This window comes from Eupeodes corollae, chromosome X, assembly GCF_945859685.1.
Source record: "Eupeodes corollae chromosome X, idEupCoro1.1, whole genome shotgun sequence".
Classification (NCBI taxonomy): Eukaryota; Metazoa; Arthropoda; class Insecta; order Diptera; family Syrphidae; genus Eupeodes; species Eupeodes corollae.
Window position 1 is genome coordinate 4269674 of NC_079150.1, and position 13094 is coordinate 4282767.

Genomic DNA, 13094 nt, shown 5'->3' on the forward strand with positions numbered 1-13094 from the left:
TATTTTCGAAGTTAATAGGCATTACATCAAAGAAGTTATAACGGACGAATTCAAATAATTTTCTTCAGCTAATATAATCATCATATGCAGCACACAGCAATTTTATTTGGGTTTTGGATATCAGACCCATTTAGAATTTCAAAGACTATTAGTAGTTTTGAGAGTTATAGTTAGTTTGGTTGGTGAGTAACACAATACATTTTTTAGTTATAACATTCATAATTCAAAAACTTATTAACAGGTGTTGGTGAAGTGGCAAAACAATCCAAACATCATATCCTTCTTTACAGTAAAATTGATTGATGAAACAGGTTTTCCTTTTTTTTAAATCTAAGCAAGCGACCTTTGTAAATGTAATAAATTAAATCGCATAAAAAGTTTAATATTCTAGTACTTTTTTTTCCAATGGAAAATTAAACCATATCTTAAGGTGGTTTTTATAATAGAAACGATACGGTATAGGTATATTTTTTAAATTAATATCAGGATTCTGTATGACCAAAGAGAAACTTTTTTAAAGTTTTCATGGTAAATATAAAGTCATTTAAGGTCACTGACGAAATGCGCTTGCAGGGAAGTTAGCTCTATCAAAGTGGCCTGTTGGTGTGAAAAGCTCTACAGGCTACGCACGCTCCACTTCTATTTTATGCTATGTCAAAGAACAAAAAAAAAACATTTTATGCACGTTGGGTTACAATGGTTCCAGGAATCGGAAGATACTATTTAAATGAAAATGGTTCCAAAAATCAGAAGATACTATTCAAATGAAAATAATCTATAACCTTTAAAAAAGCAAATGTGTTTATCATAAATGCAAATTAATTCTTAAACTAAAATAAAGTAAAAAGTGAACCTTTAAATCATATCACACAAATTTAAATAAAACTTTGTTCATTTAAAAATAACCTTTCCTTTTCGTTAACATTATGCGATGCGTGCGCAAGTACGGTTTTGTGGATGTGGCGATGTTGGGTTTATGAAAAGCTACAAGCCTACCTCTTACAAAAAAGTTTGTACATACCTACATTGCATTACAGAATATGGCTCTGAGCTGCCTGTCGTACGTGCGTGTAGGTATTCGTGTATGTATGTATTAGCAGATTTTAATGTAAATGTTATTTTGTAAAGAGTATATATATATATTTTTAAAGCTTTTGACGGGGTCTGTTCATTTGATATTCCTAGAACTTATGGTTGTATTTTTACACTCATTTTGAAAATTAGTTATTTTGCAATCGTCCGCGTCGTCACTGTCGTGTGTCTGCAGCAATCACACTTGTGAGTTGTGCGTAAGGATTCTATTTCTACAAGAACAGTGTTTCATTACCTTTTTTGGCAAAAAATAAAATGAAATAAAATAAATATAAACCTACATATAAATTTAAAACAAAGTTAAATTTGAACTCCATAGAATAAACGAAATTTTGAGTTTGTATTAATAAATAAATTTAAAAAAAAATAGCTTACACCTCCATACAGAAACAAATACATTTTCAATATAATCATGTGTAATACATATAAATGTGTTGAAACACAAAGCTCATTAATATGTGGCACGCATGCCACAGGGTTGTCACTGTCATCGAAATTTCAAAATTTAGTATATAAAAAAGTTCAAACTTCTCATAACACCTTCAGTTAAACTGCTCATATGTGTTGTTCTGGGGCGCATACGCCGTAATTATCGGCTCATAAGAATTGCGCGCCAACAAATATCCCCATTACAATGTTTTTTTAATGAAACAACCAAAAAGTTTCTGCCCCGAGGACGCAAGTCTTTAAAGACCTAATTCAAGAGCTTTAACAAGCTTCTTTCAGCACGTTTTTTTTTTTTGAGATATAAATACAGGATGAAAAAAACGATACCTACCCTTTAGATTTTTCCGCGAAAGAAATATGCCAATTTCCTTCCTTTCGGAGTTTTTTTTGTTAATTAGAAAAACCAATCGTCTTCGTTTTTAGACTTAATATTTCTCAAAGTATATTTAAAATCTTTTAAATATTTATCTTTTGCTGTTTTAAATTTTTTCAACTCGTAAATAATATTCCAAAAGTGTGCAATGTGTTCACGACGACGATTATGAAGGGATAATGTTTCATGTTTAATTTTGACACTATAAGTCAAACTCTTCTCAGAAATAAACATTAACAAAGTACCTACTTATATGATTAAAATTGTAATAAATTAAATCAAAGAACAACAAAATTTTAATTTATTCTAGCCAAAATAAAATAAAATAAAATAAAAGTGTGTTAAAGAGTTTAGCCTAAGGAGTTTCTTATTAACTTAAAGGTATCAACCAAGAAAGAGATAACGACTTATACCGAGTGAAAAATATCTTGTTATAAATAATATAAAAAAACACACACATTTATAATTTAAAGAATCAAACATATTAAAAATATAAGAAGTGGAATCGATTGATTTCGTTTAGTTCATTCAGTTTTGTTGGTTAGTTGGTTATACTAATATTTAATAAAATTTGAATTTAAGTATAAATATATCTATCTTTGATGAATTTTTTCGCAATAACTCGAGAGAAAAAATATTAAAAAACAATCATCCTCATCCATACCTACATATATCTTCCATTATTTTGTTACATACATTTATTGTATGAAAGTTCAATAACTCTATTTTTTGTTTCCTTCTTAGCTACCTTTTTAGTAGTACCCCATTTTTATTTGTTTAGTTCTTGAGGAGGTTATCGTCTGCTTTTATTTTGCACATATGAAGATATTATAATTATTTGCATAATAGTGTGACCTTCATGATTAAGTGTTTATCTGTGTTATACATCTTTTGAAAACCTATATTCCAGTGATGACACCCATTCCCCTTGGATAAAGTTATTACACGAAAGTTTCCAAAAGTTTTGTTTTTGACATATTTCGAAAGGCCTTCGCTAGTGTGTCGCCTTGTCAAGTTAATAAATCCTGTTTTTGTGTTTCTGAGTGCTGGAGATATTAAGTTTTTACAGCATCCGCATTTCCTAAAAACATTGTATAGGAATAAAACGTGTAATTCGATTCGAATGTTTTATTTGTATTTGCTAGTATGTGTAGGTATGGTTTTTGCAAGTGGGAATAAATTTGATACTGGTAAATAATTTTGAAACTGTACCGCAATTGTCAAAAGGCCTTAGTCACAAAAATTAGATATTTGTAAGCAGAATTTACGAGATGATCCTATTATTATGGTTCAATATCAAATTCACATACTACACGTGTCCTTATTTTCAAGACAAGAAGAATTATTAATTGTTAATTTTGGTCATTATCATGGTAACTTAGAGGTCAGAAGAATTATTAATTGTTAATTTTGGTCATTATCATGGTAACTTAGAGGTCAGAAAATTTCAATTTTTTACCCCAGTGCATTTGTAACAATTAATAGACATTATTTAATGCATGAATGCCAAACGGAAAAGTTATATTATTTTTTAATATATTATTAATTTTTGTTATTTTTTTGTGTATGCATTTAGCATGATACAAGTTTTAAAAGTTAGGACGAAATAATTTAAATAATAAATTAAATTTTTCCAGTTATGTCGAATGTGACGATTTAATAAATGTTTATTTGATAACAATTTAATAATGCAAGTATTATGGCAAATTTAACTAAAAATTTAGACTTGTTGCCTTTGTTGGATATGCTGATATGAACACATATGATCAAAATCAATGTAATCCTAGACTTACGCACCAATAAAAACTTATTTTTTTTTTACAAAAAACGGAGCGGAATTTTTAACAATTCCAGGTTATGCAGCTTGAGTTATGGTTTCTCCAAATAAAATAAGAGGGAAGTTCCTAAATTGATTTAAGTTTAAAAAAAGACTGGGACTGTGGGTGGCCACACTGATAACTTCCCATTCCGTCTGTCGATTTGCCTCGCTTAAAACTTTAACAAAATATTCATAACAATATTTTGTTTTAATTAAATACTTTGAAGTTAATATCTGTCTCTGTTCTCCTTACAATTAAGTCGGAAACCATTCCATATCAGTTTTATGTTATTTTTGCAGGTTTTTGTGTTTTGATAAACAAGCTGTCTGTTGAATTTTTATAAAAAAAAATTACTTAAAACTACAATATTTTGCATAAAATACAATAGTTTGATTTTTAAATCTATTTTTGTTAACGAGATCTTTGTTTTAGTAGAATTTCTTAAGAGTTTTTGTTTCTTATATAAATCATACAACATTTGTAGATTTAAATTTTTATGAAAAACTGACTATTGGATTTTAATAAAAAATATTACTTAATATTGAAGTAAATATTTTTCATAAAATGAAATTTGTTTGAATCCAGTATTTTTAACTCTTGAAAAGATATTTGAGTCTAAAATAAATTGTTTTTTTTTTTTTTGTAAGAAAACTGTCACTTTGATTTGTCTCAAAATTTTACCAGATGTCAAAACGATATTTTTGGTTGCACAAAACTATTTTGAAATCAATTTTTGTTCGTAAACTATTTAAGGTAACAATTATTTTTTTAAATTTTGTTTAATTTAAAAAAAAACAGATATTTGTATAATCAAATTACAGTTATCAAAATTATATCCGTTTGGTATCACAGCACAATATGTAATATATATTTTAATTAAAGTCTAATCTTTTATTTTTTGTTGTTCTGTATTAATTCATGTTATGTTTTGTATTTTGTGCGTGTGTTAGGCTTTAATTGTATTGTTATCTTAATACGAGTAACAACTAACTCATGCACTTATGATGAGCCTCTGATCGTGGTTTGAAGCTTGCTATAAGCTAACTAATTTCTGAAATTCTGAAGTGTAAAGTCGAAAGCATTATTGGTTCCTTAGATATATTGGGTTAACCAAAATATTCCCTTTTTATACATTTCTATAGTTAAAAAACACCTTCCCTTTCTGTGTCTTTCTGCTTCATTATCTGGATATTATATTTGCTTTTCTGATTCTTATTTTGTTGTGGCTTATAAAATCGTTTTGATTATCTTCAAATTACAAATAGACTTCTTTGCTTTTAAAATGCATCTATAAGAGTGCGAAAGAAGCGAACAAATCAGCTTTACATTTTATGGTTTCTAAAAACTTGACTGTTTTTGAGTAAAAATTGAAGACAAGGTATTCTCTTAAAAGTGTTCTTATTCATTAACATCCCACAGAGAAGGAAAGACATCCAATAATTAAATAAAAAATTATTATGTGACATAATTTGACTAATGGAAAGAAAAAAAACATATTTTATTTTACAGATCTGTATTAATTTTAAGCAACTCGCCAAGCAATAGAAGGATTTAAAATGGCCCAAGCAGGTAAGTTGTGGTTAGATTTGGAAAGAAGGGAATATTTTAGGCATAATTAGGGAATTTTATTTCAAGGACTAATGCTTTTAGTGATACATACAAAACAATCTGCCTTAATCTGAAGAAAATAGAATTCCAGATGAGATGCTAAATGTAGTCTTGGTCAAATTTATTTAGTTTGAAGTAGTAATTACACTGGTGAAAAATAACGTTTTTTTTTCTTTTGCACAAACAAAAGAATAATTTGTTTCAGGATTAAGATTTTCTAAATTCGAATATCGCCTTTAAACTTTTTTTTATCACATCAGGTTCTTAAAATATGCGTTTTTAAAAATGCTGAAAACAATTAAAAACGTGGATTTAAAGCCTTACGCTAAACTCAAAATTTCTCTGAACAATAACAAGTATGATGATTTGAAACGTACACATTTTTTTAAAGATACAATTTAAAGCATTATAGTATCTTACTTAGTTTTTATAAATTCTCATTAGTTATGAGTCTTTATTATAATCTTTATAAAATTTCGAGAAAAGCCTGAATTTTATAGGTACCTTAATAGTTTTGGAAAATACGTTATGTACTTCATTTTTGGTAATTTAATTTTTTGAACTATTTGATCAAGTTTTAAAAGTATCTGTTTTCTAAATTATTTCTATATTTTTTAATTTATTTCAAAAACTTGATATAATAGAATTATTAAGACAACAGATTCGTTACAAGAACCAAACTCATTTAAATTTTTTGCTTTTGTCAGATGAAACCCATTTGTGTAGCACAAATGGTTTAGCGTATCTTTTATATTTGTGTAAAACAGGTGAAATCAAACAAGCTTTGAAGTTTTTTCGAATATTATATGAAATAATATATATATTTCAATTGAATATTGAAGAAAAGGATAACAGATTTGGAAAAGCATCAAAGTGAAGTCTGAAAAACCTAACGTGATACATTAATTTTTAAGCCGCCAAAACCCATTGCAAAAGTTCATTTTTATTGCGATAAAGAAAACATTTTCGACCAGTGATATTATTTACAGAAAATGAAATGTATTTTTCTGTTGCAAATACCTATGCATATCTGTTGCAATTTTATATTATTATGTGTACACATATAACGCGTGAAAATTTGTAGTCGCTCTTGTCGAAAAAAAACAGAGCAGACTTAAAACACGTTAGCTGGTTTGCATTTACTTTATACTATAATTTTTATTCTATATTTCAGGTGCAAAATTAAATGGAAAAAATTAAAATTCAACTATTAATTATAAGAAACTTCACAGACCATAAATAAAAAAACAAAATGTTGAAATAACACATCGAACAATAACTATTGTTTGTTAAGCCTTTTTTGATAACAAAATTAAGATTTGCTTCCGAAGAAAAATATTATAATTAATAAAAAACAACAAAACAATATAATATAAAAGTTAGCCCATTTCAACTTTATGAAAAAATTAGAAACAAAACAAAAAAGTCAACATAATTTAATTGTATAAAATAAAAGCTGTGTAAAATTTACTATAAAAATACATAAAACATAAAATATGCGCGACTTAAATTAAGAACTCTCAGTACAAACACATATTTGAACTCTAATCAACAATAATTATCGAATATTTTTTAGTTAGTGCAAAAGTTGAATTCAACAAAACATAAAATGTATTTTAATTAATACAAAACACAAAAATCTTTATAATAATAAACAAAAAATAATCATTTCTACCACAGTTCGCCTTATTAGTGATTTAAGTTTGGAAGGAAAATTATAAAAAATAGATCATCAAACAATAATTTGCAAGGGATACATATATAAATATAAATATCTTATAAGAGTATAAAGTAATTTAATTAAATTTAGTTCAAAATAAATAATAATAATAATAATCAGAAAAGAACGCACACATACATAAAAGCAATATAAACAATAAATAATATAGAATGTTCACCCAATTTTTTTAAGATTAAAACAATACAATAAAAAAATTAGTTAAAAACAAAAAAGCTTAAAAACAAAAAACGAAGACCAACAGATAATAAAACCAAACAATAAATAGTTAACACCAAATCACAATGATTGATCCAAGCTCAAGCGAAGAAGAAGCTGATGATGATCCAGGATTAGGAAAGGGAAGTCGTTCTCAGGGTGGCGGTGCATCGCATAAATCAAGCGGTGCAGCTCATGGTGGACCCGTTTTAGTTACAACAAATTTAGAAGTAAGTGCGGCGACACAAAATGGAGATTTTACGCCACACGGTTCGCCACATCATGGTGGTGGCAGTGCCTTGGAGTCAGGTGGCTCAAGTTCGGTTGCATCAGCACCAATGGGTTCCGCACATCACACTGCAGGTAAAGAGTTTGGAGCTCATCTACATTCCGGGGGCGATGCTTCTGGTAGTCTTGAAGTGCCAGGTGGTGTTCCAAGGTAAGCTCCCCTCATATAATGTCCCCTATGTTAACAAACCTACATGTTGTCCTCTTTACACATAAAACATCTTTACTATTATTTTAAAATTGAAGATTTGTTTAGGGTTTTGATTGAAATTGAAAGTTAATTTTTGTTATTAGAATAGAATTGCTTGTATTCGTAGCCATTGTTTGTTAATACAATATTTTTAATTTTTTGTATTTAAAAAAAAAACATATTTCAAATATTGTATCCAAAGACACTGCTTATAAAAAGTTCTTACATTTTAAAATTTACCTGCAAAATAAGTTTCTTCAAAAATTCAAATGAAAAAAGGCTGGGATGCGGCTCACACTGATAACTTCCCATCCCGTCTGACGATTTGTCTTGCTTAAAAGTTTGTACGTTTTCGTGTTTTGTTAAAAAGTTGTCCGTTGTTTTATTCTAAAAAAAAATTTAAAAATTACCAACAATATTTTGCATATGACGAAATAGTTTGATTTCAAAATCTATTTTTGTGAACGGGATTTTTAGTCTAAAACCAATTTTTACCAATTTAAGTAGCATTTCTTTAAAGTTTTAATTTTGCGTAGTATTTTTTGTAGATTTTAGTTTTCATGAAAAAACTGACTGTTGAATTTTTATAAAAAAAAAATTGCTGAATGTCAAAAACCATTCTGTGAGATCAAATTAGTTTGAAGTAATATTTTTAATTTTTGAAAAGATGTTTGATTCGAAAGTAAATGTTTCCCAAGTTTTAGTACTGTTTTTTTAAGGTTTTTATCTCTTGTAAAAAAAACTGTTGATTCGATTTTTCTTAAAATCTTACAAGATGTCCAGAACGTTATTTTTCGTTGCATAAAATTGTTTTGGAAATAAATATTCGAAGAGAGAATCATTTCTTTTCTGTTTTTTTCTCGCTTTATTTTTTTTTTGTCAAAATATAATTTTTTGGTATCAATTCACAATATTTAATATACAATTAAATTCAAGTCGCAAGCGTTATGGGTTCGTGAGATGTTTTGGGTTAAGCAAAATTGTCACTTTTTTCTTAAATTACTATGGTTAAAAAACAGCCCACTCAATTTTTTGGAGAGTCTGCATCTTTCTGCATTATTTTCTGTCATTCATTTGATTTATTTATTCAATCACTTGAGAAAACTTAAAATAAAAAAAAAAACCGTTCTATGGGGACACTGCAAGAAAATATTTATTTTTATTGAAAGAAGTAAACTTAAGAAAAATTTGAATTTTTTAATCTCTTTACAAAATTCGAATTCTTCTTTGTGTCCCAAAATGTGTATGGCACATAGACTAAAACTTACCAAAAATCATAAGTAGTACAAATTCAATAATTTGAAATATGTTTCCTTTTAAAATTGTATTTAATTAATATTTTGCAATAATTTTAAAAGTTTGAAAATAGTTTCGCTTAACATACAATTTCATAATTTAATTCTATTATTTCTTCCATTTTTGCAAATAAAATCTGTTTGAATATTCATCAATTTGAATTTTAAAAAACTATGTTTATGTATATACAAATTTTCTAAATACTTTTTGTTTGTAGTTTGTGATTTCAAATATTTAAAAGCTTTATAAACCTAAAATAGCATATATTTATCTTTTTATCTTTTCATATTTAAAAATTAATAAAACCCAAAACAATGTATGTATAAAACATGCATATTTGCTTGCCCATTTGGTTTCGCCTATGTAATTACGTACTAATCCACAATTATATAATCCACCATCATGTTTTGCAACTAAATTTGCTATTTACGAAAAATAAAATATTCATCATTAATCAAAAAAAAAAAAATTGGAAATTTTGGTCAACAAATCAAGTAGTATGACACATTCATCATTTAAATCGATAAATAAAAATAAATCGAATCATAGAAATAGTTTTAATAACCGAATATTATCGCCATCTAGTGGAATGGCTCAAGAAACACTCAGTCAAACAATTGGCTCTTCAAAGGCGAATTCGCTCCCTAGACCCTTATCCCCTTCACCATCAGTGGTAAGCGAGAAAAATGATGGTGATGCACAGGTAAGTTCTTAATTTAGTTAATTATTATTTGAAAAACTTAAAGACGGATTTGTTGGTAGGAAAAACATGAACGAGAAGAAGAAGAACGAAAACGTCGAATTCAACTTTATGTTTTTGTATCGCGATGTATATCATATCCATTCAATGCGAAACAGCCGACGGACATGACGAAACGACAAACGAAAATAGCAAAACACCAATTAGAATCAATAACTGCAAGATTTCAGGTTAAATTATTTTCTAAATTTATCAAAATTTCTTTATGAATAATCTTGAAATCGTAGGCATTCTTGAAAGGCGAAACACAAATAATGGCGGATGAGGCATTTCAGAATGCTGTACAAAGCTATCACGATGTCTTTTTGAAATCAGATCGTGTTCAAAAAATGGTTCAATCAGGTGCTTGTTCCCAGCATGATTTTCGTGAGGTTTTCCGAAATAATATCGAGAAACGAGTGAGGTATTTAAAAATATATTAAGTGTTGTATATAGTGGATTCTTAATTGATGAACATTTTTGAAAATATTTTTCTTAGGTCCTTACCAGAAATTGACGGTTTGAGTAAGGAAACGGTTTTGACATCATGGATGGCTAAGTTTGATATTATCCTGAAAGGAACCGGTGAGTTTTTTTTTTGAAAATGCGAGCATCTCCTTAAGTGTGTGAATTGCTATTTTCTTGTTTAGGTGAAGAAGATACCAAGCGGCCATCAAGAATGCAACAATCATTAAACAGCGAATTGATTTTATCGAAGGAACAGCTTTATGATATGTTTCAACAGATCCTGAGCGTGAAAAAATTCGAACATCAAATCCTTTTTAATGCACTGATGGTATGTATTGCATTGTACTCTTTTTTCAATGTATAGATTATAACATCAACTTGTAAATTATATACCCTTGCAGTAGTTAAAAAAAAAAAAACTATACTAAAATTTTCCTTTTATAGCTTGATTCAGCGGACGAACAAGCTGCTGCTATTCGACGAGAACTAGATGGTCGATTACAACGAGTCAGTGAAATGGAACGGAATCGCAAACTTATGCCAAAATTCGTACTTAAAGAAATGGAATCTCTTTACATAGATGAACTTAAGTCATCAATTAACTTGTTAATGGCTAATCTGGAATCATTACCAGTTTCAAAAGGTTCCATGGACTCCAAGTACGGACTGCAGAAGTTTAAGCGATACAACCACAGGTAATTGTTAAATCCTCTATTGTAAAATTAACATTATTTAGTTCTATTTTTTTTATTTCTGACTATACAACAAACAAACAAAACTTTTTTGCTCTGTATAAAATAATTAATATGACTGAACTCAATCTTACAAAATTCTTACAGATTTTCCAGATGCATGTTTGCATATGATCGATAAAATACAATTTTTTTCTTTATATTTTATTTTACTTCAAAAACAGCAACAACAACTACACTTTTTTATTACTCAATATAATAATGAATTAAAAACAAAATATCTTCTTCATTATCATTTTATTTTTCTTCATTTCTCTTGCTACAATAAATTAATAAAAACCAAAACTTGAAAAATAAAAGTAAAAACAGAAGCAATTTCCTTTTAAGGTATTTTTATTCTTCAAAAACGAATATTAAAATATTGATTATTTAATTTAGAGTATATGGATTCGTCTAGAAGTATTTGTATTCACCTATTGATTCATTTTTAAAACAAATTCCAACAAAATAGTTTATGGAAACAATAGTTCAAAAGAAACAAAAGGAATAAAAAGATTGTGTGTGTTTAACAATACTAAGATGATTTGAAAAGTTTCAAACATATTTGGCTGGTTTCAGAAATTTGAGAAATGTATGCCCCCGAAACAACGTTTACGTGATAGTCCGTTATAAAGTTCCAAAATAGTCACATTGATACCAAAGCAATAATAAAGGAGGCCTTTATTATTAAGATCTGTTAATAAAATAATGAATCGATAAAACACGCTGTTGATCTGGTTGTTTATCTTATCGGATATTTTAAAAAGCCCCTATTTTGTCCGAAACTTGAAAAAAAATTACCTATGTGTCCAGAATCAATACTCTAATAAAGTAGTCTTAAACCTTTATACCCGTACTTCTATGAATGCCTGTGCACAAGTACTAAAAATTCGAACAAAAGTGTCACCGTTATTCGAAGTTCTGAGTTTAAACTTCGTGAATTAATCAACTATGTACAAATATCAATTTTACTAGGGAATATCGTTAGACGAAGTCTTTCGATTTTGACGTACTAGGATAAGTTTAAAATTTGATTTACATGTACTAATTCACTTTAAACTTGTCTGTTGGAATTTGTTTTATGTGAAATATAGAAGCTCCATTTAATATTTAGATTTTTGTTTAATTAGTCTTAAAATATAAGATATATTATTGCATATTATCAGTTATGCTAGACCAAAGGGATAGTTTTACCAAAGTATATTGTTTATAGGCTGTGAAGCTATTACTTACGAAAATACAATTTAAGTATTAGAAAAATTTGTTAATTTCTGTAATCCTTTGTTCCTGAGTTCGTACTATATTTTTAACAATCACGATGTATGAAAATGTTCATTCCGTTTAGACATTGAATATCAAACATTTTCTTTATTTATAAACTATTTAGGATTTGATAACCTTAGTGTCCAATGTATAGTGCTCACTTCTTCATTTCGATCTTAAGAGCAGTGATCATTTATTTATACTGTAACTCTTTAATTAGAAACTAACTCCTATTAGAAACTAAAAAAGAGATTTTGCCAGTCGGCAGGAACAAGTTATTTCTAATCTGCATAAGACCACTTAGAACGTTAATTTGCTGACACAACCTACGAAGCTTTCAAACTAAGGTTTCCATACGTTTATTATCTTTAGTAAATGAACAACAATAATAACAAGATGTCAGTTTCCAAATTGTTATATTTTGTCAGCACTTAACTAGATAAGTTTACGACTCTTTTTTAGTTTTAATTGTCGAACTGTATGTGAAAATCGTACATTATTTGAATACCAAATAAATTGAATTAACCCTTTTCTAAGCCTACCAACCGTAGCAAATATAGACATTTGTACATTTCAAAAAATGTCTTTTAAAATTTTGTATGGAAATTATCAATGCAACTGGTAAATTTTAAACACAACCATTTTTTTAGGCAATGTCCATCACTTTTTAATACTTAAGATAAACAAGTTAAAATGCTACCCTGTACAGTATTACTCAAAGAGCGGTGTTTGGTGTTTTGAAATTTTCCCTTATACATAGAATTGATATTTTTTTTTTATCGTTTCATCGTTTTTAATAGTTTGTAAATTTACGACTGTACATTAATTCCCTTTTAAATCCAA

At 27.9% G+C, this 13094-nt stretch overlaps 1 protein-coding gene across 15 annotated transcripts in view; it reads left to right on the forward strand.

Annotated features, from left to right (window-relative positions):
- The first annotated feature begins 751 nt into the window (after positions 1-751).
- LOC129953421 (calcium-dependent secretion activator) overlaps positions 752-13094 on the forward strand; it is a 56370-nt gene continuing 44027 nt past the window's right edge. For 4 of the 15 annotated variants that reach the window (XR_008782521.1, XR_008782522.1, XM_056066636.1 and 1 more), the window contains exons 1-9: positions 1522-2452; positions 5242-5301; positions 6515-7715; positions 9546-9753; positions 9813-9980; positions 10038-10213; positions 10289-10374; positions 10440-10585; positions 10702-10952. Coding sequence is in view for 13 of the 15 variants with exons in the window: in XM_056066636.1 (XP_055922611.1) it covers positions 7363-7715; positions 9546-9753; positions 9813-9980; positions 10038-10213; positions 10289-10374; positions 10440-10585; positions 10702-10952 (1388 nt within the window). In the remaining 2 variants the exon portion in view is untranslated. Of the gene's footprint in view, positions 1071-1208; positions 1290-1329; positions 1429-1521; positions 2453-5241; positions 5302-6514; positions 7716-9545; positions 9754-9812; positions 9981-10037; positions 10214-10288; positions 10375-10439; positions 10586-10701; positions 10953-13094 lie in introns of those variants that run through there. The other 11 variants (XM_056066646.1, XM_056066648.1, XM_056066641.1 and 8 more) reach the window with 10 other exon arrangements.